Below are 27,994 nucleotides of genomic sequence, written 5' to 3'. Positions count from 1 at the left end.
GGGAACTCGGCGATGTGCGCATGGTCGCGACTTCGGAATCCTGAAGTCTAGTAGGGTGGCCTTGCCAGTCTGTGGTCTCCTTCTGGTGGCGTTTCTGACGTGGCTCTACTGCAGTGGTCTGCCGCATGCCGGAGGTGAGTGTGTGCCTGAGGGCTGTGGGTCCAGAGAATTAAACGTGCGATACTTGCCATTACAGCTTACTGTATACGGCAGGAATAGAAGCTTTTACTGAAGCCGACTACTCACGCTTAAATTGCAGCCGATGGAACTGCTTTATGTGCTATTGTTTCTCACAAAATGCACTATAAGGCCGCCGCGGTGGCTCAGTGGTTACGGCGCTCGGCTGCTGACCCGAAAGACGTGGGTTCGGTCCCGGCCGCGGCGGTTGAATTTCTTTGGAGGAGAAATTCTTGAGGCCCGCGTGCTGTGCGATGTCAGTGCACGTTAAAGAACCCCAGGTGATCGACATTTCCGGAGCCCTCCCCTACGGCGTCTCTCATAGCCTTAGTCGCTTTGGGACGTTAAACCCCATAAACCAAACCAAAATGCACTATACATAGTTTTCACCGACGTCACAGCGGCCGCCATCTCTGGGTACCGAAAGCGCAGCGAAAGCCTCGGCGTTTTGTTAGCCCTCCCACCACGAACCGTGTTATAGCGGGACAATCTTTAGGGCCAAGCAACCCTGAGCTACCATGTGTCACGTGTTGGCGGCTTTCCCGCCAGTCTGTACCCTGCCACCAGCAATAAAGGACGTAACATATAATTGGCGACGAGGTAAAAATGGCAACTGCGCTGGGCACGATTGGGGAATTCGTTCCAACAGAGGCGACGTCTTGGCCCTTGTATTTGGAGCGCCTCGAATTTTTCTTTCAAGCAAACGACATCGACGGTAACGAGAAGAAGCGAGCAACGCTCTGCAGCGTTTGCGGCCCAGCAACGTATGCCATCGTTCGCTCCCTTTGTTCTCCGGATGCGCCGTCGGCCGTGGCCTACGATGAGATCGTCAGGCGTCTCTCAAACCACTTCTCGCCGCGACCGTCGGTGACAGTACAGCGTTTCAAGTTTGGCACACGTCAACAGCAGCCCGGTGAGTCAATTGCCGACTACATCGCAGAATTGCGACGTCTCTCGGAACACTGCGATTTCGGTGCGTCGCTCGATGACATGTTGCGCGACCGGCTAGTGTGCGGGGTGCGAAGCGAGACCCTTCAGCGTCGGTTGCTGGCAGAGCCGGAGCTTACGTTTGCTACAGCTCGGGAGAAAGCCATTGCAATGGAATCTGCGCAGCGACAGACCGAGCAAATTCGCGGCAGTGCCGCATCGTGTGAAGTTGGCAGCGTGAGCGGGCAGCGTTTCGACCCGTGTGTTGCGAAGGTCTCTGCGCCAGTGACAGCCAAGGAGGGTACCCATAAGCAGGCTGGTTCGCCTGGAAGCACAAGCGTATGTTTCCGCTGCAAGGGTGCGCATTCGCCAAGCAGTTGCCCATTCATGAATATGCAGTGCCACTTCTGCAAGCAACGAGGGCACATAGTGAGAGCATGCAGGAGGAAGGCGGCAGCTCGCGCTTCGGCTGAACCCAACTCTCAGAACAAAAAACGGGCCAGTGGAGGCCGTCACAAGAATGCTGCGTCGGACGTTTACGACGTGTTCGTGCTGTCTGGTGAAGAGCCAGCCGTGAGAGTGGAAGTGCGCGTCAACGGAAGTCCCCTAGAGATGGAGGTGGACTCTGGTGCAGTGTGTTCAGTCATCAACGACCGGACTATGCAGAAGCTGCGAATATCGAAAAGGGCGTTGCGCCCAAGTACTCTTCATCTCCGAGCTTACAATAACAAGGAACTACGAGTGTTGGGTGAACTGACCGTGAAGGTGGAATTCAAGGGGCAGGAACATCGCCTGCGATTGGTGGTGGTTAAGGGTGCTAGTATCGGACTTCTCGGTCGGGACTGGTTCAAGTCTTTGGGAATAAGTCTGAGTGGTGTTCACAGTGTGTACGAGCCGAGTCGAACTGGCAGTAGGGGAACAACAGCCTTGCTCAAGAAGTATTCTTCAGTCTTTGAGCCTGGACTTGGGACAAGTAAAGGGCCTCCTGTACGCATAGAGGTGAACCCGGCAGCTCCGCCGCGATTTCTGAAGCCACGACAAGTACCGTTTGCATTGAGACCGAAGGTGGACGAAGCACTGGACAAGTTGGTGAGCCAAGGCATTTTCCAGCCTGTGCGGCACTCGAAGTGGGCAACACCTGTCGTTCCAGTTGTCAAAAAAGATGGATCGATAAGGATCTGTGGGGACTACAAGAGCACAGTCAATCGTGTAGTGCAGTGGGAGACGTATCCCCTGCCGACACCGGAGCAGCTGTTTGCCAGGCTGGCAGGTTGCTCGAAGTTTTCAAGGCTAGACCTCGGACAGGCGTATCAACAGAAGACTGTTGATGAAGAAACAGCTGACTTGTTGACGGTTACAACACATCGGGGACTGTTCCGCGTAACCCGTCTTCAATTTGGCGTGGCAGTGGCAGTGGCTATCTTTCAGAGGTACATGGAAGAACTGTTGCATGGAATTGATGGTGTTCTTGTGTTCTTGGATGACATCTTGATCGGTGGAAAGGATGAGGTGCAGCACAATGCTCGTTTACAAGAAGTGCTCAAAAGAATTCATGAAGACGGTCTGCGACTAAAGTTTGACAAATGTCAATTTGGTGTTGAGGAAGTGTGTTACTTGGGATTCCGTGTGAACTCTGCAGGTGTGCAGCCGACAGAAGACAAGGTGCGTGCTATTCACAAGGCCCCAGAGCCGACATGCAAAAAGGAACTTCAAGCCTTTTTAGGAGCTCTGAACTTTTACAACAAGTTTCTTAAAGGAGCAGCTCATGCCTTGGAGCCACTGTACCGGCTGTTGGACAAGGGTCGCGAGTGGCGTTGGATGGAAGCTGAGGCGGAAGCATTTCGCCAGGCGAAAGATCTGCTACAGTCATCACATGTTCTGGTGCACTATGATGTCAACAAACCCCTAGTGCTGGCCTGTGACGCATCCCCGTACGGACTGGGTGCTGTGTTGAGTCATGTGTGCGAAGATGGCAGCGAGAGACCGGTTGCATATGCGTCGAGAACTATGAGTGCGGCAGAACGGAATTATGCCCAGACAGACCGAGAAGCGCTCGCCATCGGCTTTGGCATAAAGAAGTATCATCAGTTTCTATATGGGAGACATTTCAAAATTGTGACAGACCACAAACCCCTCTTAGGACTGTTGCACCATGCCAAGCCCATTCCCCAGGTGCTATCACCACGGATGCTGCGTTGGACCCTCATGTTATCGGCTTATGACTATGAAATTGAGTATCGACCAGCGGAGAAGCTTTCCAATGCTGATGCATTCAGTCGTTTACCACTGAGAGCCAGTAGGGCAGAGGAAGAGGAGCAGCGTCTTGGGGAAGTAGGGATGCTGGAAATGGCGCCGGAAGTAGCATGGAACTCTAGGAAGGTGGCAAGATTCACGTCAAGGGATAAGCTGTTGGCTAGAGTCTGCAATTGGGTGCAGCATGGGTGGCCAGAGGGTAAGCTGCCAGAAGAGTTTGTGAGCCGCAAGCATGAACTGTCGGTGTACCAAGGTTGTTTGCTGTGGGGCAGTCGTGTGGTCATTCCAGAGCCAGCTCGACCGTATGTCATGGACATTCTTCACACAGCTCATCCAGGAATTGTCAAGATGAAGGGGCTTGCCAGAGGAGCCGTGTGGTGGCCAGGAATCGACAGAGATGTTGAGCAGAAGGTGAGAGACTGTGCACGTTGTCAGGAATCCAGGTCTGCGCCAGCAGCTGCAAAGATTCACCCTTGGGAATTCACCAAGCGTCCTTGGACAAGACTACACATCGATTTTGCTGGGCCCTTCCAAGGCAAAGTTTTCCTCATTGTGGTGGACTCTCACTCAAAGTGGTTGGAAGTGTGCCGGATGAATTCCATGTCGACAGCTACAGTTTGTGCGAAGCTTCGTTTCCTTTTTGCTACCCATGGCATTCCAGAAACTGTTGTTTCTGATAATGGCACTGCCTTTTGTTCGGAGGAGTTCAGAGACTTCATGTGCCGGAATCAAATCCGACATGTGACCGTTGCCCCATATCACCCTTCTTCGAATGGTCAAGCAGAACGCATGGTGCGCGAAACCAAGGGAGTACTCAAGCGAATGGTTGGAGGCGATATCGACACACGTCTGGCTAGGTTTTTAATGACCCAGCATATCCTGCCTCATGCTACAACAGGCAAGAGCCCGGCCGAATTGCTAATGGGCAGGAAACTTTCAACTGTGTTAGAGCGTCTGCATCCTGACCTGCAGTCCAGTGTGCAGCAGAAACAAGAGCAGGTGATGCAGCGCCGTAGCCAGGCAGTGCGACTGTTTGATGTGGGGGATCGAGTGTTTGTGCGCAACTATCTCTATGGGCCCAAGTGGTTGCCGGGCATTGTGGATGCTGTCACAGGACCAGTGTCGTACTTGGTCGTCACCAAGGACGGTCGTCGATGGAGACGTCATGTTGACCAACTCAGAAGTCGTTCTGCCAGCTACGCATTGGACAGTTTCGCTTCTGGGATGTGTGAAGAGGAGGAACCGCTGGTTGCTTCCCCGGCAGGGTGTTCCGGGCTTGGCATTCCTTCAAGCCTAGAGGACCCTGGAAGACGGGACCAAGGAGAAAGACTGGAGGAGGCTGCAGCGCCCAGTACCGAATCTGCTTCCTGTGGTGAGGACCGTGAAGCGAGTGCTTCCCTTCAAGTCCAGCGACCACAGCGCCAACGCAGCCGCCCTGCGTATCTGAAGGACTTCGTGACGTAGGGGGGAGGAGTGTTATAGCGGGACAATCTTTAGGGCCAAGCAACCCTGAGCTACCATGTGTCACGTGTTGGCGGCTTTCCCGCCAGTCTGTACCCTGCCACCAGCAATAAAGGACGTAACAAACCGGTACCCGCGTACACTGTGGAAGCTAGCCACAGTACCTTAAGATGGCGCCCGTGGCGTCACGTTAAAACTATCTATAAGCTGTATGGACAAAAAGCAATATTAAGTTGACAATTCAATACATGTTTCCTGAGACGCTACGTGTCAAGCTGAGATGCTGCCCGTACTAGGGGAATAAGTATGCTTGCCGTCGTAGAGGGGGGCCCAAAACGGCTATTAAAGAGAGAGAGAGAGAGAGAGAGAGAGACCCTCTAATGAAAAAAAAAACAATGTTGCGGGCGTCTAAAAATAGCTGGCGTGCTACTCTGCGTGAGGAAGGGAATTTGGGAGACAAAGGCTTCCGAAGGAGAGGTGCGGAAAAAAAGTAAAATAAAACAAAAAGGGAAGAAGATAGAACGCGGCCGTTAAATGTGTACTAAGGTGCATCGGCGAGAAATGATGTTACATATGAAATGATGAAGTGCATAGTCCGACGTATATGAGCTAACAAAATTCACTGCATGAAGAATGGTTGAGGATGATGCAAGGTAAAAGTTCACTGCATGTTGCTATTGCCTAGGGCAGGCTAAGGGACCTAAGACACTGTCCATTGTTAGAGGCACTTGGGAGAGCTCCTGCATGCAATGTTCAACGACAATTAACCTCGTCCTGTGCCAGCTGTGGCCACCCTATCCCCGCGAGATGTCATCCACCCGCCTAACTCGCAGATATTTGTGGAAAATAAGGGAAAACTTTGGGTTTATTTTCGGTGTGCATAAATAGCGTCTTATAGCGCTCAAAACAATTATTGATCAAACTGCGTCGATACAGAGCGTTCAAGTTCCTAAAATAAAAAAGTAGTGAATACCTCGGAGTTCTGATTAATGAGGGCCAGAAGTTATCAAGTTATCAAGCTACCAGGAATCGAATCATTGGTGAATATGTACTGTACCTAACGAAACATATACAGGGTGTTTCACCTAAAACTTTACACATTTTTTTAAATAGGCTTTTTGAGTTAGAAGAGCGTCTTTTTTTCGTCATAGCAATGTCAGCGGTGTAGCACATCAGAGTACAGCTAAGACGGGCTTACTAGCAGGCTGGTTAACTACTACTGAATAGTTAACTTTTTAACTATTGATGAAAGGCTCTTCTATTATTGAGAGGCGTGTAGTCCACCGTCTTTAATATCAATATAAGTTTTTAGAATTTCGAAAACGTGGTTACCCTCAGAGCTATCGGCCAACAATTTTTGTCTATTTCGACGAGTTGCATGCACTGGAGAGGTGGCTTTGCCTGCCAGCTCCTCGAAAGCGCATGTATTTTGCCGCGATGTAGCTAAGAATGGTTGGGCCACAGCGCCGACGCTAAATTGATTTTCGAAATTCTAAAAACTGATATGGATATTACTTAAGGTGGGCTACGCGCCTTTCAATAATTAAGGAGCCTGAGAATATTAGTTAGAAGGTTAACTATTCAGTATTAGTTATACAACCTCTTAGTTGGCACTACTTAGCTTTATTCTGATGCACTACACCGCTGACAATGCTGTAACGAAAAAGCGTTCTTCCAACTCCAAACGCCCATTTTTAAAAATTATGTAGAATCTTAGGCGAAATACTGTGTATTTGGCCAGCAATTTAATTGAAGCTATTTCTATGTGTGGGTGACTGTAAAGCATTTTTTTTATTACTGGAATGCCAGAAAAGGAAGCTAATTGTATATCCTTTCATGGCACGTCACTTAGCGTAATAAAAGTGAAATTTTAAATTGAGAAACAGAAATAAATGAAAAGCAAAAGTAAGCATGCGGAAGGCGGAAGCAGAAAGCAGGAACAAAGCACTCAGAAAGAAAAAAAAAAGCATCCAACTTTTTTCTTTTTGTGTGCTTTGTTCTGGCAAATATGAAAAGCCATAGTAAGTATGCGGAAGCAGAAATGCAAAACAAAGCACAGAAAAAAAACATCCAACTTTTTTGCTTACACGAGGACAAAGGAAGGAAGATAGTTTTTTTTCTTCTTTTTTTTTAGGGCAGTCTGTGCAAAGCGCTGTTGAGTGAACTTCCGTCTGCCAGAAGATAGGACAAGTTCAAGGATAGTCGATGCTGGAAATAAATGGGTAAAAAAAAATTAGAGGGCTGGCAAAATTCATTTTCAAAAAAAAATATAAAACAAGGTAAATGGTTTTTCGCTAAGAATGAACTGTGCTTAAGCTAGAAATGTGGTTGATTCAAGTCATTCGTTGCGTTTATGTTCGACCTGTCGGGAATTAGCTGCCTAAATTAAGCAAAGTCAGAATGGTTTTCCACCCTAAATGGGCAGACAAGCGATATTCAGGAGGGAGATGGAACAAAAGTAGTGGTGTTTAGAAATCGCAAGATGACATATTTCTTAGCATTTTGCGACCCCACGAAGCTGCTGTGATGCCAGGGCCATTGTTTACTAAACAGGTTTCTTACCCTTTGCACTCCGGCTTGTGTGTGATGCAATGGACGGCTTGCAATGAGCAGTTAAACGTCCTATCTCATCCTTAACGCCGCATAATACAGTCATGCTCCCTCAAACGCCGGTTTGAGCATCTGCCTGTTGGACCTGCATATAGCCTACAGCTGAAAAATCTGGCCGCTAGGAACAACCTGTTCTGGGCGTGCGATATATATATCAATTTCCAGGTTGCAAGGGCAGCTCCAGAACAACATTTTCCAGAAGTCTTGAAAGCAAAAGTGCCGGTCGTAGGTTAAGCGCACGATGATGTAATGCTGTGTTCAAATTACGCTATCACCCTACTATTTTTTGGCAAGAAGGGCAACCGGCCAGATGCCTGAAATGGTACTTGAGGGAGCATGATGATATTGTGCGCGGGGGAGGAGTTCTATTAGCTGCTGATTTGAAGACGTGTGAGCAACATGGCAAATACATGGCGATTCTTATAGGTCATGTGCGAAATTTGTACGGACCTATCATTGGTTGAATTCCTCGGCACAGGAACTTGAATTACTATCATATCGACGAGTAAATCTGCTCACCTTTAATTCGCCTCGTCACATTGCTGACCTTTTTCTTCTGAGATTCGTTTTCTTCTTCTTCTTCTTCTTCTTTCAATCAAAGTTTCTTCTGAAAAATAAACATTTGGACGGAATTCCCTGTCTAGTTGGATTTGATAACATTTAGTAAAAGTTCGATACATGTGTAGCCGAAACTTCTTGATTTAAAAATATCGACGTTATAAAGGCGGCTCAGCCCTTCCTCAAGGGTGACAGGGGGCCGTTCCTTATAAAAATGGTCTATAGACAGTCTGTCGACAAGTTATAGACTCTATTTCCTTCCTATAGATATTTATTTTTGTCTATTCATAGTCCATAGACTGTCTATAGACAAAAGTCTACTAAAACTGTATGGCCATCGATATATAGATTTTCTATATGGAATTTGTATTGCCTATAGACTGTTCTCTAGGGTTTGTCTATAGAGAGTCTATGGACATTTTAGACAGAAGTCTATGGGCAGTTCTAGACTGTCTAAAAATTTTTTGTAAGATTCCTAAAGGATGACAGGGGGCCGCTGACTTGCGGCTTTAATTACATGTTAAGGGTACAGACACAAAATTTCAAGCGCAAGCCAACGATATGATTTATTTCATAGGCATAAGGAGACGTTTTCTAGCAAGTTTCGGTCGTAGGCAAGTTAAGTAAAATATAATTTAATATGTTTTTTAATGTTGTCGGAGTATCCACTCGTCCTTTCCACCCGCATCGAGTGACGTCAAGGTGCACTTTGCCCAATTACTGTGACGTCACCGAAACCACTGGTTCTTCAAAGGAACAACTGTTGGTTATCGGGACGGTGATGACCCAGGATGGCCGATCGGCCACGATGTCAAGGTGTACTCCATAGCTGGCGCCGACTGAGACCGAAATGTCCGGTACAAAATCGTTTGTAATGAATTATTCGCGCAGCGTACTGAGCTAATTTTCATGACTGCTAGGCCCGTAAGCCTTTTTCAGGCCAGAAAAAAAAAGAACCGACACGCAAATACTTTGTATCTGTACCCCTTTAAGAATACGGCTTTAGGTACTCCTTCCGTCACAATGCACTTAAAGCCGCAAGCCTATCGCCCCCTGTCAGACCTCAGATAGGAGCCAAGCGTGGTTCAAAACATCGGGGTTTTTAAATTCAAAATTTTTGGTAGGAGATATCGCCCAGTTCACTACAAGGTCTCTTCTGAAATCTGTTCGGTATGCAGCGTGCAGCATGTTCTGGATTATGCATATCGAAGACGATATTCTTTTTTCCAGTATTATTTTTAATTCAAGCAGTGAACTGACAAACTTTAGTCAATTCAACCGATAAATCTTGCGAGTCCAGCAAAAGGGTAACTTTTTTAAAAAACGTGGGCTTTTGGGGGAGGTCGGGTCAACACTGAGCGGACGCCGCACAAAATCCCGCGATTTTCTTGTGGTACTGGTGCAAGATAATAAGAAAAAAAAATTGGAGGCTTATCAAGGTTATGCCCAGTGGATGCGAAGCATGTTAAGCAGCTGCCTCAGTGTGGATGGGGCTAAGTAACGGAGACGTGGTTTTAGGTTAATCGTCGTACTTTATTCTTTGCAGCCCGACAAACACACTCTTATGGTCCGTAAATGCATGACTCTTGGTTTGCACGTCACTTATTCTTCGCGTTCTTCATCGGTTTCCGTAGCACGCTGCAGGCTTCGTTTTGCATTCCTATTACTAACGTCCTTAGCGTTTGGAGGCATCTTGACCGCATACACGCCCGGCGCAAAGACGCTGGCGCGGTTGCGGGCACAGAGACTGACGCGACGGCGGGCGCGCGCCGCTTCATCCCCGGCGTGACGTCACATATCACGTGATGCAGCGATGGTGGCGCCGCCGCCGCGTCGCGCGCGACGGCGCGAACCGAAGCGTGGAGGCCTCCGCCGGGCGACGTCCGACGGCGCGATATGAGGCCCCATCTGCAGCCGGTATGACGTCATCACGTGACGTCACATCATGTGATCTCACTTCAAGGTCAATGGTGGCCACCGCCGGGCGTCGCGCGAAGGCCCGAAACCTACATTAATATGCTTCGCATAAAAAAAAATTCGCAGTGGGGAAGGTCCTGGAGCTCCTTGGTAAATAGCCGTCTTCTCTTTCGTTTTGCAGGCATCGTCCCGTTCACTTTCTTGTCAAAGTTGAGACCTTCGAAGCCACCATCGAACAACCACAGTGGTGCCATGACTTCGGATGACATGAGGATATGGTTCGTCGAATCATCCAACGAGACGTGCCTCGACGGCCGCCAGGCTTGCTCTATTGAGTCCGCGTCTTATCGAAACCCTAAATCCCGCGTGGTCCTGCTCACGACGGGCCGGCTGTCCCCGGACTGTGACTATTACCGAGCGCTGTCCTCGTTGTCAAACTTCCGTGACTTCAGTCTCAACCTCACAGAAGTGTTCAGGGACACGCCCCTCGAGTCCTGGTACAGATCTCGCAACTGGACCAGAGGGCCACACGGAATAGAGGACCTGAGTGACGGTATCCGGCTGGCCGTCTTGTGGAAGCGCGGTGGCTTCTACCTGGACCTCGACATTATCGTGCTGAAGAACCTGTCAGCGCTGAGCAACAGCGTTATGTTTGAGACGCCCGGACAGCTCACGAACAGTGTAATTTTCTTGGACAAGGGACATCCGTTTGTGGGTGAAGCCCTCAGAAGGTGCGCTCAGGAGTACGACGCTGTCCGGTGGGGAAGCTGCGGTCCAACCCTGCTGGGGCGCATGTACTATTCCTGGAAGAAAGGGCCTGGAAGATCGCAAGTCAACTTTCGCGAACAGGGCACATTCTTCGCGGTCGGATGCAAATCATGGTTGTCGTTTTTCGAGCCCAACAAGACGAGTTCGGTGTTCGAGGCAACTGCCAGGAGCTACGGTGTTCATTTGTGGAATAAGCTCAGCCATGGTGCGAGAGTGGTCACGGGGTCTGGTACGGCGCTCGACGTCTTGTCCAGGTTTAACTGCCCGATAGTCTACAAAATAATGATGTCAAGGAAGTTCTTCTGATCATCGCTGAATGCTAGCTGCCATAAAAATGTGGACAGTTTTATTTTTTTGGTCCTTCCAAAGGTATCGGGTTGTTGCAATAGGTCAGCGGTAACACATCAAGAGAGTGAGGTCTTCTCAGCCGCATACCACGAAAGCCATATATCATACCTGAGAATTTGACATCCACTTCATCCCCCGACATTGACCTGAGGAGTGATTTTTGTTGAGTGTAAATTTCTCTGTTATGTGAGGTCACAAGCCCGAGCACCAGGCCAGCTCCTGTGGGGTGTGGTGCTCTGGAAAAAAAATGGGCCACTGACCTCAAAGTAATGAAGACCAAAGAAAGGAAGCTATCCGTGGCGCTGTCTGGCTAAGCCGCCTTTGCTATACTGCGATAAAATAACCACCATTCATTGTTATGTGTGCCAGAATCGTATCTTGCAGAAGTTCAGCGTCTACTGGCTTGAGTCCTCGTACAGTGCACTTAATTTCCGACCTCCTTGGCCACAGTGGTAAGGTGGCCTAAAACTTAACACTATAAGTGCACTGTAGGTGTGACGGCGATTTCACTGTGCTTTCGAAAGTAAACAGCGTCCATTACAGTATCTCTTCTTCCGAAATAAACGAAGCAAGATAAACGAGGAAGACAATTGGGGTTGGTAAAAGGTAGAAGATCCACTATCACGATAATCCCACTTTCGCTGCAGCCTTTATTTAAGACTGTGCGAATATTCAAAGCTTTTCAACAGCGAGCCAGGTATCTTCCACTTTCAGTGGAGATTTCACTTAATATTATTAGAATAACCTCGAAATCAACTACAAGCGTTGACGAAGCGACAAAGCATTTTTCAATAATTATCTTCCGTATCAGTATCTCCCGTTGTTATGAAACAGTGTTGTGTCGTGTTTCACTTTAAGGGGCCTTTACAAGCTTTTCAGAGATCCAGAGGAGCGCAATAAGCGGTGACAGTGGAGAGGCCTTTACAAGCTTTTCAGAGATCCAGAGGAGCGCAATAAGCGGTGACAGTGGAGAAGATATACAACCCACTGTGATAATCAGTCGAGCGTGGTCTGTCCTGTGCAGTCTACGGGGCTGCACGGAGCTTTTATTTTTTGATGAGCCAAATCCACCTTGACAGAAACTTGCAAAAACAAGAAATTTCGTTATTGTTGCGAAAGCAACACTACGCCAGCCTGCTAGGCTCGTCGCGTGGTCGCACTTCAGCCCTATGCCGTGGCCCACGAACGATTTTGAGCCGCCGTTGCCTAGCAACGCCGCAGCCGCGCTCCAACAGATGGCGCTGCCGTCGACGCCGCTCGCTCCACCAGATGTGCTCTGCTGGGGCAGAGGGTATATACATATATATAGCGAAGTATACGCTTCGTTAAAGGAAACATATTTATTCAACTCGACGTTTCGATCGGAAGACCGATCTTCTTCATATATATATATGCGCTTCGCCTCAGTGGATTCTAGTCGTTATGGAGGACGCTAAAGAGAGGCAACAACGAAAGAATGAAGCGAGGAAGAGACAACGCAATTCAACTAGGGTTAACCAGAGCTAAACCACGGCCAATTTTTTGGCAGCAAATGTAGAGCACTGAAAGCTGCTACATGATATGCTTTGAAATTCTAGTTAGTTATTTAGCTCATTTCGTTTTGATGATTTTTCCGAACAATCAATGCCTCAACTTACGATTACAGCTTAACTTCACTTAGTTGCTGCTTTTGGATTTGGTTAATTTTGAAAAAAAAGCTCTTCGCGTGTCATGCATTAACAGCACAGCCCACGTCTCGTCCTTATTTGCTATACAAACGAGTATATATTTTTGAACATGTATCGGCTTAGCGTGCGTATACTGGCGATGAAAAGAAACAAGCGAGCACGTCGCTGCCACATCCTTCGCAGGGCCGATTGGAAAGCCAAGATTCTGGAATTATACATTAATCTCACGTATATACAGCGCTGCTCCAATGCAAAGGAGCTTTAAGTATCCACCAGCAAATTCGGCGTAGGCGTCTCGACTCATTAGCCATCCTCGGGCCCAACAAAGTTATCCGAACCGGCTGCCTGTACAGACCTTCCATCCTTTCCTTTCTTTTTTAAGGCGAAAGCCTTTCGGGCGCTCATGATCGTGGCCGTGACTCTGTCAGTCCGTCCGTTACATCTGAAGTGAAAGTCGTAACTAGCCATTAATAGTCACAAGTGATGACTATCTGGTCATCAACCAGTCATGGCTAGTTAGTCATGACTAGTTGGTCATTAAATAGTCATAACTAGTCATTACTAGTTAATCATTGGCCAGTCATGACTAGTTAGTCATTCATGGTTAGTCATTGCTAGTTGGTCATTAACAGTCAGGACTGGTTATTCATTAACCAATCATGACTTCTTAGTCATCAACTAATTAACTAACTAGTCATTACCAATAAACTCTAATTAGTCATGAAAAGTTAGCCATTAACCAATCATGAGTAGTTAGTCATGAGTCATGACTAATTAGACATGACTAGCCAATCCAAGTCGCCCCATACCCACCCCGTGTTTGCCTACGGCCGCGTGGCCAAAGTTGCGTGAAAGGCTTTCGCCTCGCGCGCTTTATAGAGCGCCAAAGTGCCCCTGAATTTCTTCTCTTTCTACTGTTCCATTCAATTTAATAGCCAGGACGAATGCTATTCCAAGTGCCATTACATCGGTACGCGCATGTTCACACGAAAATCTTTCGCTATGCTGGTTTTAATGACTGATCTCACTCAGAAAAAACCAGTCACACAAGACGACGGACAAGAAGAGAGTACACACCACAACGACTGGACTCTCTTCTTGTCCGTCGTCTTGTGTGACTGGTTTTTTCTCAGTTTACAATGTACCAACTGGCCCGCATTTCAACCCTTCTGATCTCACTCCTAGCCAAGTTTTGCAAAACTGCGTTCCTGTGTTACTGACGCTATGGTATTGTCAATAAAATGTTTTTAACCTTACCTTGGCGTTTTTAACCAGCGTTGTGTTCATATATACTTGCCACATTCACCATCACCAGATTCTTAGAAACATGTCCTTAAATGTGCTATGAGGCAGCAAACATAGAAGTTTACACTTTTGTCGCGCATTTACGCGTACGATTATTGCGTTTAAGAGCGCATAAGCGTACGGAAAGTGAACCTTAATGATCAAGTATCGGAACACCGCAGCAGTTTTCCTTGCGTCATGTCATCTACACTTACTAGGTCAAAGACTAACTAAACAAGACTAAATAGTAGTAGTAATAGTAATAGTGAAAGTAGTATTACTATTATTATTAGTTGTAGTAGTAGTGGAAGTAGTAGCAGTAGTAGTAGTAAAGTAGTGCGTAGCCGGAGGGTGGCTGACACGTGAATCACCCTCCGGGGAGTAACCATGGAACGAGGAGGGTATACGGCGAGAGCTTAAAGGTGCACTGAAGAGGAATCTGAACTTGTATTTTTGCCGCGGGAACTCGATCTACACGTTCCGAGCTTTCTTAGAAACTGCGATTTACTGCCCTGTGTGGCCGATTTCCCCAATTAAATCGAATTAACGGCCGTCTCCCGCCTTTTTTTTTTAATTCTGCCTCGTACGGTGGGCGGAGTCGACCAACGCGTGGAGCGCCTTTCACCCAGTCCCGTGGCGGCTTGCCGCTCTGCCATCGGCGGAGTAATACGTAGTAGTCCGTAGTAGCAAATAGTCCGCGCGTATTTTTATTTCTTCGGGCTTATTTTGCGGCTATATTATCTGCGAATAAAACTATTTATTCATGGAAACCTAAAAAATAAAATAAAGCGAAAGCAAAGCCTCCACGGGACTGGGTGAAAGGCGCGCCACGCGTTGGTCGACTCCGCCCACCGCACGAGGCAGAATTCAAAAAAATAAAGGCTGGAGCCGGACGTTAATTCGTTTTAATTGGGGAAATCGGAAATCGGCCACACAGGGCAATAAGTCACTGCTTCTAAGAATGCTAGGAACGTGTGGATCGAGTTCCCGCGGCAAAAAGACATGTTCAGAATCCTCTTCAGTGCACCTTTAAGAATACATCCCAGCCGGACAGGGGTTGCTACATCCACACATAGGGTTTGTTATCGTTGTGAGAGGAAGGTATGGCGAGGGCGAGGAAAGTAGCACGGTCCACCGGCCACGGCGGACTTGACCCCAGCAGCACAGGAAATCGGCCCAATATTGGAAATGTATTGGCAAGGGCCGGTCCTGTACAAAGGGACAGGCTGATGCCAGCCATTTGCAATACTCGACGATTACCTGTGCTGCTTGGGGAGAGAAGCGCTGGTCGAAGAAGTATGTGTGTAAAACAAAACAAGACTTCCTTATAACTGTACATATATGCACCTGGCTCTCAGATTGCTTACCTCAATATATATATCGTCAATTGCAAATGTCTCAGCAGCTGTCACTCTATCTCGCATTGCGTAGTGGTAATTACCGTCCGGTGAGTTTATCAGTCAGTGTTAGAAGCATGCATGCGCACGCACGCTCACACGCTCGCTCGCACGCACACACTCACTCAGACACACACTCACACTCATGCACACACTCACACACACTCATACACACGCACACACTCACTCTCTCTCACACACTCACTTACACACACGCGCATACACACACAAACTCACTCACACACACACACTCTCACACACACACACACCACGGATTTCGAGGGGAAGACTATACTGCTAACGCAGTTAGATAAATCAAAGCTCCCCCCCCCCTATGTAGAGAGCACGAGCGAACAGACAGCACTTCCTCTGTGCTGGTGGCTATAAACATGTACCGTGTAACAGGACGCAGAGCCAGCCCAGCTGTGTGCTGCCCTCTATCGGCGCTCTGTGGCAAGAGAGCGACGATATATCCTCCTCTTGTCACAAGCACTTCAACGGAATTACAAAATTTCAATGTGCAGCTAGCAACCGTGACATGTTTTTTTTTTGCAATGTCATGTAAAGTACTAAGACGTGAAGTGTATGGAGACAAACGTCCCTGTAATTTCTGTTACTTTAGGGCGAAAAACGTTACAGCGTTGGTGTCACGACGCGGAAAATTTACTCAACAAATGCCCAGGGACACAATGGTGTACCTTACGACGAAATGTTGTCTGGCTCTGCCTTGCCTTGGACAAAGGCAGCAAGCAATCTTTTGTACCTTTTCTCCCCACCGTTTTTTCTCGCGCAGAAAAATTAAATGTGACGCATAAACTAAAGTGACTGCGGTGGCAGGAACTGTACTACGGTTGGATGCGACACCGCTTCTGATGGAATTGAGTACAAATCAGGGCGCAGCGTGAAGGGCGAAAAAAAAAATGGAAACTAAAATATCGCGAGAGGCGCCCATTTTTTTTCAGCACAGATTCTATCGCGATCATGTCTTGCCCGCAGAAGGAACTCGTTGCGCGTATGTGCTCACAGCGCTTGTAGCCCCCTGCATGTGGACAAAACACCTGAAACAAAACGTTGGATCTATATTACGTAACAGTCACGACACAGTGTACGACTGGGAATTTGGGCAGCCTTTTTCGGCTGATGCTATTTTCTTCTGCGCACTCATCAAAAGAACTCGTCGCCACCGATCCATAGTACATGTCATTCTTGAGCTATACAAGATGTTTCACTTAATGCTTTACACAGTAGCCTTAATGAGTTAGAAGGGCACTTTTTCGGCATAATATTGTCAGCGCTGAAGCACATCAGTACAAAGCTAACACGTGATATGTAGCATACTGGTCATTTAATATTGAATACTTAACTTTGTATGGATGGTTTATGGTTTGGCTTATGGGGTTTAACGTCCCAAAGCGACTAAGGCTATGAGAGACGCCGTAGTGCAGGGCTCCGGAAATTTCGACCACCTGGGGTTCTTTAACGTGCACTGACATCGCACAGTACACGGGCCTCTAGAATTTCTCCTCCAAAGAAATTCAACCGCCGCGGCCGGGATCGAACCCGCGTCTTTCGGGTCAGCAGCCGAGCACCATAGCCACTGAGCCACCGCGGCGGCTCAGTTAACTTTTTATCTATTACTGTTAGGCTCTTTGATTATATTGAGAGGCGTGTAGTCCATCGTAGGTAATACCCTCGGCTCCATGGCCCAATAAATCTTGGCTACATCGCGTCAAAATACATGCTTATTCGAGAAGCTTGCAGGCAAAGCAAACCCTCCAGTGCACGTAACTCGTCCAAACAGCCAAAATTTGTGAGGCCACAGTGCCGAGGGTAACCACCCCCCTGTGGCGGCAGTCGATCATGTTACTGTAATTGGCGAGGTCATGAACGTTTCTAAATCAAACAGGGCTAAAAAAAAAACTAAGTGCTTCATTCGATACAGTGGCTCGACATATTTCCATTGCGGGGACACCAACAGGGATGAGGGTTGTGAGAATTTATAAAGAGGTAAGTGTAAAGCCCAGATATGACGGACGCAGTTAGCACGCCATTCCACGACAGAGGGCCTCACAAGCACGCGTCGCTTCAGAAAGCGGAGCAAAAATTTCGAGGACACTTTGGCAACTGAAATGTCGAGAGGCGAAAACCGAGGACACTATGCCGTGACGACTTCCGGTGGATGTGACGTCACGCCGGTCCCGTGGCTATATCGATACCCACGTTATACATCTTTCGGGGATCTTAAGTATTACTTACGCTTAATTACACATTTTTCTATCTAATTTGACACAAATGCGACGTTTTTCCAACCATTCTGTGGCAATTTTCACTATGCCGTGATGACTTCCGATGGATGTGATTGATTGATTGATTGATTGATTGATTGATTGATTGATTGATTGATTGATTGATTTAATTATTGTGGTTTACCGTCCCAAAGCGACTCAGGCTGTGAGGGACGCCGTAGTGAAGGGCTCCGGAAATTTTGACCACCTGGGGTTCTTTAACGTGCACTGATGTGACGTCACATTGTTTCCCTGGTTATATCGACGTCCGTGTTATTTCGACGCAATTTCGACATTTTTGCCTACAATTCATTAACTAATTACTCTACAGTCATCCAACATGGCTTCTAAGTTCATTTTTTTCCTCCTCTATCTGAAGCAACCATTGGTTTTCTTCAATATTTTTTAGCTCCCGAGTTAAACACGTGTGACACGCTTTGTTAACGGACGGACGACAGTATGAGCCATTAAAGACTTTCGCCTTAATACCACGACAGCGAATGCCGGCGTCCCCGGACCCCTCATAGACAAGAGCGGCAACAGCCAGCGCGAAGGAAGCGCTGCATTCTTCCAACGTGGTTCAGCACACGTGGGAACGGCTCTCGGCTGCGAAGAACGTGCTTTCCGCGGCGCCTTTTGGGAAACCAGCTGCCGGGCCCGGACCCTGGGTCCTAGAGCGACACCGCGCTGTCGCAGGCTGACTTCCCTCCCGCGCAGCAGCGGCCGAGTCACGCGAGGGATGAAACATGGACGCTCGCGCTATTCACGAGCAGACGTCGCGGGAGAAAAGCTCCGCAAATTAATTTCGCGCGCGCCTGGAAACTCCTTGACTTTCTGCCTTTCTTCTGGGAAATGCGTCGGAGACGCTTACTATGGGTTCCAAGTTCTGAACCCCCCCTCCCTCCTGTGGCGGCGCGGTTGAGCTGAGCACTCCGGGACTGACTACGAGGGAGATCGCCCACGCCACAGCACTGTGTCGGAGCGGAGCAGTTGGGGCGCTGCATGTTGCTAGTCCGCGCTTTTGCCGATGCTCAAGTTTGACGGCTGCAGCTTTAGAAAGACTCGGGTTTCTCAGGTGAGACGAAAGAAGAAAACTCCAGTTTCTTGCTTTTCAGAGGTGGCGGTCGCAGCACGAATATGAAATGTTCCTTAGGACTGATGCTTGGGCGAGTTGGTCTGCCAAGGAAGACACACACAGACAGGCGCTGACTTGCAACTAAAGGTTTATTGCTTGGAATGTTGAAGTAAATAGATCAGGCTCCAAACAACAATGAGAAACCATATGGGTTCTTTATTTGTAAGTCAACGCCTGTCTGTGTGTGTCTTCCTTCAGTCCTTGTCTATTTCGCCGTATTCTTCTTGAAAATGGAGTGTTCAGTGCACGGAGTGGTAGCTGATCTTAATCCGTCGATACGAGTTCACAGGTATGCATGGACTCGCCCTATTTCTCGGACCGAGGAGCCGAAAGCAAACACTTAAACTATAAAGGTCTTCTTCTCAGCTTACGGCTTGTTGGAAGTTATTTAGTAGCGATTTTATCAACGTCTTTTTACTATGCGAAAATCAAGCTGCAATGTCCCTCAAACGAGGCCCCCCAACCGTTGGCGTCGACCGATTGTCGTGGTCGATGTAGCGGTATTTTCTGGCCAGTCCACTGTTAATCCTTTTGCATAGGCCAACCCCTTCAAAATCACGCTGGTAGGTTACAAGGAGACGTCATAAAAATCGGGCGATCACATTGGCTGGACGGCCTGCTTTGAGCGGCATCTGTCATTTCGTTCTTGATTGGAACCCGACTGTAGCCAGCTAGCATTTCCGGTGTCCTGGCTCTATCGCGGCTGCCTGCGAAGGAAGTGATTTTACCGTGGGATTTTGGGACGTGCGAATATCATCGCTAGCACACTCATGGCGTGGTCACATGACTTCTCTCCTTGCCGTCTGCATCCACGTCTACGTCCGTCGCAAACGAGGTCAGCCTCGAAGCCGGCTCAGCGCGTCTATCACTGCGTGCTGTTTCCCTTACGTTGTTCTGGCAGGGCCGAAACCCCAAGAACGCGTCGATGTCGAGTCTGGTTCTCGCATCGGTCCACTATATATGTGTGCCCCTAACAGTCCATGAACTGGGACAGTGAAAGATAGCGTGATGGTGCCGTCTGCAGTGTATCTTTGTCGGAGAACAAGCGCATCTTCGTCATCGAGAGACGACAAACACTAGTGGTGCATGGTACTGTGCTCTCTTGCCAGGAAACGTGTTTTTCAGAAAGATCAAGTTTTCCTGCGACAAAAACACATAGCCGACGAGCGGTCTCGCTGTATTCAAACACGAGGAAATCCCGTCCGATCTGTTCCACCTAAAAACAGACACAGATGTGACCACGACAGTAATGTTTATGGGTTCTGTGTCACTGCATGGAGTATGCATCACTATTAAAAAGAAAGGAGAGGGGGGGGGGGGGGGCAGAGAATTCAAGTTACTACGAACCAGATACTTGTCACATAAACCACTGCCTTTTAGTAAGAGGAGGTAGGAAAAGTAGAACTAGGGCAAGTGACTACCTCAAAAAGCTAGTGAAGAGCACGACAGTCACAAACAAAAAAGTAGTAGTATTTACTGAAAAAATCAGTAGCAACCACTTTCGCACATGCTGCTATCTTTTTTAGTTGTGTTGGAGCGGCTTGTTAAATTTGTGTTGATTGGAAAAATAAAAAAAACCTATTTGTTCAGTGTGACCGGTGACCGACATCAGTGAGTGCTACCACAAGTATGCCAGCCGTAAAACACACACTAAGGCATAGACAAGGTCGAAATTACGTCTACAAATCATGCGAAGCAACGGCATCAAACAGCCTTATTAGGCACACAAAAGGGTGAAGGATTCAAGAAAATCACAAATAAAAAAGTGTCGCACGAGCGCGACATGTTGACTGCGCGTGCAGGGGTAAAGCGCCCTTACGTCTTACGTACTCCGCAAATCAGACTCTGAGTTACTGGTTAGCGGCTCTTACCTATTGATTTAAGATATCAGGCTTAATTATGAACATGCTGCTGCCAAAACAAGTTAATCTACCTAACCACATGACGCTGCAGAAATGTTTAGCCACAAAACGATGTTAGTCTCGCAACAATCTCTGTTTATCAGCTTCTAGGACTCCTTTTTTTTAAGCGTTAAAAAAACAGTTACTAACCAGACACTAACGAGCGACCATAGATAGTAAAGAGGCAGGAGGGCTGACTTTTATTAACTAACTACTTTGAAGACGGCAGTAAATATTTAGCAAAAAAGTAGTAAAACGCAGTCACAGTTACTAACTGCTGGACTTACGACCTTTTTGAAACCCTCTTTTCAAAGAGTGTAGAAAGGCTTTGTATGCACCGACCCATGTAATCTCTGGGTCGTAACTGTAGCGAGCACCTCTTCTCAGGTCTCTTTTTGTTGCGGCTCTCCAACGCGAGCTCACGCCGCCTTTCAGAGCACCTTTCAACGTCCCCTACAGCATTTCCATTGCCCGAAGCGCGCCAATGCACGCATCGGCGTTTCGAAAGCGGGTCGAAGCTGCTAAGCATTTCGCTGTGCTTGGTTTGTGCTCGGGCCGTCCGCATCGGCTGTGCTTGGCTTGTGCGCAAACCGTCCTCATCGGCAAGCGTAACGGAAACTAACGCAGGTGTGTTCATGCCCTTATAAAAATGGTCTATAGACAATATATAGACTTCTTATATACTCTATTACCTTCCTTTAGGTGTTTCTGGTGTAGATGTAGATGTTGCCTGTAGATGTTTAACGGTAACGGAGTGGATTCCACGAGAATGCAAACGTAGCAGGGGGCGGCAGAAGGTTAGGTGTGCGGATGAGATTAAGAAGTTTGCGGGGATACGGTGGCGGCAACTGACAAATGACAGGGTTAATTGGAGAGGCATGGGAGAGGCCTTTGCCCTGCAGTGGGCGTAGTCAGGCTCATGGTGATGATGATGATGATGATGATGAGATGCTTATTTTTGTCTTTTCATAGTCTATAGGCTGTCTAAGACAAAAGTATACTAAAAGTGTATGGTCATTAATCTATAGACTGTCTATATACTGTCCATAGCATTTGTATTGCCTACAGACTGTTCTCCAGGATTTGTCTATAGAGAGTCTATAGTTTTTATACACATGTGTCATGGACAGTCTATAGACTGTCTAAAAAATTTTGTAAGGGCAGGCGTATTTTTCTTTCCCGCAGAGGCTGCAGTGACGTCGGCATGTTGTGGGCGCCCGTGCTCCAGGCGGCCCTGGCCTGCGTCCTGTGGCTGGTCGGTGACGCCTCCGTGGGAATGGTCGGTGTCCAGATCAAGAACGGTGAGCTCTAGCCCTTACAAAACTTTTTTTAGGCAGTCTTTAGACTGTCCATAGACTTCTTTCTATAAAGTCTATAGACTCGTTATAAATACAACACACGCACACCAGACTCATGGGAGGCTCTGATACACAATCCAGACCCAGATGTCCAAAGAAACATCGCAAATCAAGCTTTGGCCGCCGCCGAGTCCCAAGGGGTTACAGCTGCCGCCTACCGAAAACGGGGGGGGGGGGGGGGGTGGAAGGGGGACAAAGTTTTGCGACCCTCCGATCAACTCTGCAATTAAGTTTTTCCATCTCTGTAGACAAATCCTAGAGAACAACCTATAGGCAATACCAGTGCTATGGACAGTCTATAGACAATCTATTATGGACAACCTATAGATTTATGGCCACACACTTTTAGTTGACTTCTGTCTGTAGACAGTCTATAGGCTATGAATAGATAAAAAGAATTATCTATTGCTGCGCCTAGCAACCGAGCGGCTGCTGGTTGGGCTCGCAGGAGTGCGAGGCAAGGGTCGGGACTATAGTCCTATAGTTGGATACAAGTCAAGACAAAAGCGGCTTTTCCCAGTCAAAGGACAGCCCCCCAGCCAATGGCGTCTCCTGATTCTCATGAACCTGCTAGCGTGAGCAACGCAATAATTCTAGGAGGTGTGTTACAATGCAGGGAGGGGAATATCTCGTTTCATCTTCCACTCCCTGCTTTGTCACACTAGAGAGTTCAAGAGAATCGGCCGACTCAATTGACTGGAAGAAGGGTCCTTTGACGGGGAAAAGCCGCTTCTTCTTTGAGTTGTATCCGACTATGGAACCGTACGTACAGTTCATGTGTCCCAGTGTTACTCCGGTCGCAGCATTCGAACCAGCAAACGTACTATAGTCGGAAACAACTCAAGAATGAAGCGGCTTTTCCCCCTTTCAAAGGACCCCCTTCCAGCTAATGGCGTCGGCCGATTATCATGAACCTGCTAATGTGACAATGCAAGGAGCTGCATGACAATGCAGGAATTCCCCTTTTATTGGACACTCCCTGCATTGTCGCGCTAAGAGGCTCATCAGGAATTGGCCGACGCCATTAGCTGGAATGGGGTATTTTGACGAGGAAAAGCCGCTTTTTCTTTACTATTATTTGACTGTAGTTCACTCGTCGGCATTTGCTTCATGTTGTTGCTCCCGCCTAGGGAAGTGCGTCCTCAACGGAACCGAAATTGAGAATGGCAAATCGGTGAGCCTGGAGAACCCGTGCGAATCCCACGTCTGTGACGCTGCCGCCAAGTCTGTCCAAATCATGGGGTACGTATTGAACTTCTGCTCAACGCGTTCATGCGAGAGGAAAATAAAAAAAGCCCACTTTCAATATTTAAGGGGTCAGGCCGGAGACCTTTGCAGCGTTGTCTGGATTGCGCAGGTGTGGACCAATCGTGGCGCCTCCAAACTGCACGCTGGTGAACGGGACGGGCATCTTCCCCAAGTGCTGCCGACACGCGCTCTGCAAAACGACTTCTGCTCAGGCGCTCAACGTCACTGCGCTGCTCTCGAACCTCACCAAGTGCTGATATATAAAGCCTCCTTGCCGCCGCCCAAAGGACACCACGCATTCGTCGTTACTACCACTGGCGCCATCAGGCGGAGATGAGCGACAGCTCAAGCAGGCCAACTCCCCACTAGCAGCGACCCATGGAGGAAGGAAAGAACTCAAGAGAGGCGGTTACGTCACGCTTTTTGAAGCCGGCTCCCCCTAACTCCCCCCCACTTGGCCACCGTTTCAGCATGCTTGCGCAAGCGCAGCAGGCACTGCAGCAGACGACGCCGCTGCGCCCTGCGTTGCTATCATAGAGTTTCTTACTACTACCTAGAGGGAAAGCTGGCGGCGCTGCACTTCAGCCAACATGGACGCTCAAAGCATCATGGGGCGGTGAGCTACTTGTTGCGGCACAGTCGTAGTTTTTCGGGAACACAGAGTGGCAGTACTAAGGCGTTTCATTCCGAAAACGTAGTTCGTGTGTGCGCAGACGACTTTCGCGCGAACGCAGTGTGCAAAAGCCATAGTAGTGAAGACGCGACGACACACGACGCCAATAAAAGGTTTTACTCTTCCGAAATGCCATTAAAAAACCTCTTAAAGTATCTAAACAACAACATTTTTTTTGAAAACATATTTACTTTTAAAAGTGCGCCTGTTAATTACGAAATATTAGTTTTTTTAGTGTTCATCACTTGGCCAATAGGAAAGCTAGTCATGTCTTATTTTAGGCAAACTTTGCACTTAAATGCTTTTCTGCTCGTTTGTTGCAATCATTAGACAAGATATTGAATGTTAGGACGTTTGTAGCTATCAAACAGCTTTATTTTTTTATTATTTTTTGGCCAAAAGTTACAGTTCCGCAACAAGTAGCTCACCGCCCCATGATGCTTTGAGCGCCCATGGTGGCTGAGGTGGTCACGTGGGGTCTCCATGCAAACTCCCATAGACGGCTTGCCAGCTTTCCCTCTAGGTAATAGTAAGAAACTCTATGGTTGCTATTGGCTGCGCCGTCGGCCAAAGACTCCCAGTAGTCCTTGCGAAATCACGTGACTTCCGGCGCCCTTTTTGGCGTGCAGCTGGGATAGCGAGAGCCTCTGCTGAGTTTTCCTTCCTCCATGCAGCAGCCGGTTAACTCTGGCTGCAACTGTTAGTAAGCGAAGATGGACGAACCACGTAATTATCTCTTGGGAAATGTTGGGGCGAGATCACGTCCTGGCATTGGCACGCAGGGGAAGCGTTTGATGAGGCAAAATTTTACCAGAACGTAAATGCAAACTTTGTATTACAAGGCCATCCAAAGCTTCAGGGGCTTAAAAGAATCGTCTAACGAAGGCCACGTAAGCCAATAGTCCGCAAAGCGCTGATATAGCAGTCGCAATTTAATGATACCTAATAATCTCTGGAAATGGAGAAAACCACAGTCAGCACACTCCAATAATCGAGTTAATCTGAATTCACATCTGATACGAGACACGTGCACTAAGCAGGATAACATGGAAAAGATCTGTAACAAGGCAGACGCGTTTGTTTGCAATGTATTTTCATGAACGATGACTGCTACATGAAATATGTTTGAATGCAATACTTTCTACCAGAATAGCCTTGGGAAGGAGAGAGAGCAACATATGTTTTTAGTTGTCAACAACCTTAGTAATGCACAAGTAATGACCAATATTTCTGAGTTTTCTGTTCATTCCGTTCTTACAGCCACTGGCCTCGTGCGCGGCTACAGAGGTGTATCGCTACTGGTACTGTATATTCTAAGCCCTAATCAACGCAGATGGAAGCAGGCTTGTCCTACAGCGCTCTCCCAAATAGAACACCGATATACTCCGCTAGTACTGAGGTACATTTTCACTCTAAAAAATTCTGAGTACTTAGTGTTGTTCCATTTTAGTTCCATGCTTTCTTCTTTGGAATGATGCTAACTGTAGCCGTGCGAAACTGATTCTACAATGTTAGAGATAATCGTATATAGCTGCCTTAGTTAATGGAGAATGCCTAAGTAATCTACGATTTGCTGATGGCATTGCTTTGCCAAGTCGCTCAGGACAAGAACTGCAAAGCATGATCGATGAGTTAGACAGGCAGAGCAGTACGGTGGGGCTAAGAATTAACATTATGAGAACAAAAAATAACTGCGCATAAGGACGGGACAAGAGAAAGAGAACCACACGGGACAAACGCAGACTGACAACTGATTTATTCCACCAACTCCTCTTTCCTTCAGCAGCAAAGCGCATGCGCACCAACCACAAAAACAAAAAACAGAAGCGACACTCATCTCGTGGAATCAAGGAACTCGACCTCCTTGCGGTACAGGTGTACTGAAGCATCGCTAATGCATTTATGAGGCCCTAACCTCGCGATTTCCAAGGCCTCGATAATTTCGCGTTCTTTCTTATCCCTCGAGCGTCCGATAATCTTAGTCCTGTCGAAAAGCGGCTTACAATCTTTGTCATCATGCTTGCAAGTGTGTCAGTGCTTAGGCAGATGCTGCCCCCTTGAATCATCTAAGGAATTTGCATGCTCTAATAATCTAATGTTGACGCAGCGGCCAGTTTGCCCTATGCAGTTATTTTTTGTTCTCATAATGTCATACCAACTAGCCCCTCACCGCACTCTTCTAAAAATTAACATGCAGAAAACCAAAGTAATGTTCAACAGTCTAGCAAGCTAACAGCAGTTCGCGATTGGTAGCGAGGTGCTGGAAGTAGTAAGAGAATATGTCTACTTAGGGCAGGTAGTGACCGCTGATCCGGATCATGAGGGAGAAATCAAGAGGAAGAAATGGGCTCGGGCGGGGCATGTAATGCGAAGGCAAGATAACCGCTGGTTCTTGTGGGTAAAGGAGTGGATTCCAAGAGAAGGCAAGCGTGGCAGGGGGCGGCAGAAAGTTAGGTGGGCGGATGAGATTAAGAGGTTTGCGGGGATACAGTGCCGGCAGCTGGCAAAGGACAGGGTCAATTGGAGAGACATGGGAGAGGCCTTTGCCCTGCAGTGTGCGTAGTCAGGCTGATGATAATGACGATGATGCTGATGATACTGCTGAAGCTCGATACGGCCTTTATGGTGTGCAAGGTTGTCCAGTTCGACACATCAACAGGAAAGACATTTCCCATGGCATTGATGCGGGCCTCCTTAACCTGCCTAGGAACCAGGTGTTTAGGCGAGGCTGTAAGTCTGTCTGTTGAAGTTATTCAAGTCTTCTGCGGCCGCGAACATCACATAAATAAGGGGTCTGAAAACGCCTGCCCACTCCAACTGGTATAAAGCTGGACGCTCGGTGATTTCAGGTCTGTACACTTTCGAAATTCTTCGGAGCTTGCTTTTTGGAAGTCACTCCGCTACCTCGGTGTACCCACCATCGTCTCCATGTATTCTGAGACGGAGGTATAGATTTACCCGCGAGCTCAGAGGTGAGACATTCTTTTTCTACTCACCGCCTTGAGGCTCGGGAACTGCTACCCGTTGCAGACAGCAGAGGCAAAGAGCCACTTAGCGTTGTTGATGACGGTGATCCCGTAACACAGGTGTTGGCAGAAGCAGTCAAGCAAGAAAATGAAAGGAACGCACGAGGAGCTAGCAGCATGGCCAGTCTGTTGAGGCGCTGAAGAAAAAATCAGAAAAAATTGGAGGCTTATCAAGGTTAAGCCCAGTGGATGCGAAGCATGTCCTTAGCGTTTGGAGGCATCTTGACCGCATACACGCCCGGCGCAAAGACGCTGGCGCGGTTGCGGGCACAGAGACTGACGCGACGGCGGGCGCGCGCCGCCTCATCCCTGGCGTGACGTCACATATCACGTCATGCAGCGATGGTGGCGCCGCCGCCGCGTCACGCGCGACGGCGCGAACCGAAGCGTGGAGGCCTCCGCCGGGCGACGTCCGACGGCGCGATATGAGGCCCCATCTGCAGCCGGTGTGACGTCACATCATGTGATCTCACTTCAAGGTCAATGGTGGCTACCGCCGGGAGGCGACCGACGGCGCGATATGAGGCCCCATCTGCAGCCGGTGTGACGTCATCACGTGACGTCATGCCACGTGACCTACTTGAAGGTCACTTTAAGGTCAATGGTGGCCACCGCCGGGCGTCGCGCGAAGGCCCGAAACCTACGTTAATATGCTTAACATAAAAGCGAGCATATGCAGTGTCTCCCCGGATGGATGCATTAAGCACAACTGTCTCTTGTGGTCATTGGAGGCGCTTCGTTCACTCTGCGGTAGTTAGAGCTCATCAGGTTTTTAAATCAAAACGAAGGGATGCGAAAATTATTCCTCTCCTTTCAGTCCGATTGTTTAAATGTGCAAGTGATAAGAGGAACACGGAAAATGTCGCCCAAGCAGTCTGGCATGCGCATGCCTGGCGAAACTTGCGCGTCTCAAGCAGTCTTAATATCACTTCATCTAGGCGGGTCAGAGGCAGACGATGAAAACAAAAAGAAAAAAGTCTGGCCGCAGGAAACGCTACGAC

General features: G+C 48.1%; 2 protein-coding genes across 3 annotated transcripts; both read left to right on the top strand.

Moving 5' to 3' along the window:
• Nucleotides 1-23,570, top strand: LOC149358154 (U-scoloptoxin(16)-Sm3a). Of its 2 annotated transcripts, none has more exons than XM_089578036.1 (4): nucleotides 1-134; nucleotides 21,874-21,989; nucleotides 23,177-23,288; nucleotides 23,404-23,570. In XM_089578036.1, the coding sequence occupies exons 2-4, from the start codon at nucleotides 21,893-21,895 to the stop codon at nucleotides 23,549-23,551; spliced, it is 357 nt and encodes a 118-aa protein (XP_089434162.1). In that variant the 5' UTR covers nucleotides 1-134; nucleotides 21,874-21,892; the 3' UTR covers nucleotides 23,552-23,570. The 2 variants fall into 2 exon arrangements, with proteins under 2 accessions (XP_089434162.1, XP_089434163.1); XM_089578037.1 differs by lacking the exon at nucleotides 1-134 and adding an exon at nucleotides 18,567-18,727.
• Nucleotides 10,156-10,977, top strand: LOC149358155 (lactosylceramide 4-alpha-galactosyltransferase-like). Its single transcript, XM_089576738.1, has one exon. The coding sequence runs from the start codon at nucleotides 10,156-10,158 to the stop codon at nucleotides 10,975-10,977; it is 822 nt and encodes a 273-aa protein (XP_089432864.1).
• Nucleotides 23,571-27,994: the final 4,424 nt, after the last annotated feature.

Source organism: Amblyomma mixtum, chromosome 3 (genome assembly GCF_055824585.1).
Source record: "Amblyomma mixtum isolate Tamu chromosome 3, ASM5582458v1, whole genome shotgun sequence".
Lineage (NCBI taxonomy): Eukaryota > Metazoa > Arthropoda > Arachnida > Ixodida > Ixodidae > Amblyomma > Amblyomma mixtum.
This window is presented reverse-complemented; position numbering and strand designations above follow the sequence as displayed.

Coding starts and splice junctions, on each gene's coding strand:
- LOC149358155 (XM_089576738.1), top strand. CDS start 10,156: ATGACTTCGGATGACATGAGGATATGGTTCGTCGAATCATCCAACGAG.
- LOC149358154 (XM_089578036.1), top strand. CDS start 21,893: ATGTTGTGGGCGCCCGTGCTCCAGGCGGCCCTGGCCTGCGTCCTGTGG. Junction 21,990..23,176: donor CGGTGTCCAGATCAAGAACG/GTGAGCTCTAGC, acceptor GCTCCCGCCTAG/GGAAGTGCGTCCTCAACGGA. Junction 23,289..23,403: donor AAGTCTGTCCAAATCATGGG/GTACGTATTGAA, acceptor TGGATTGCGCAG/GTGTGGACCAATCGTGGCGC.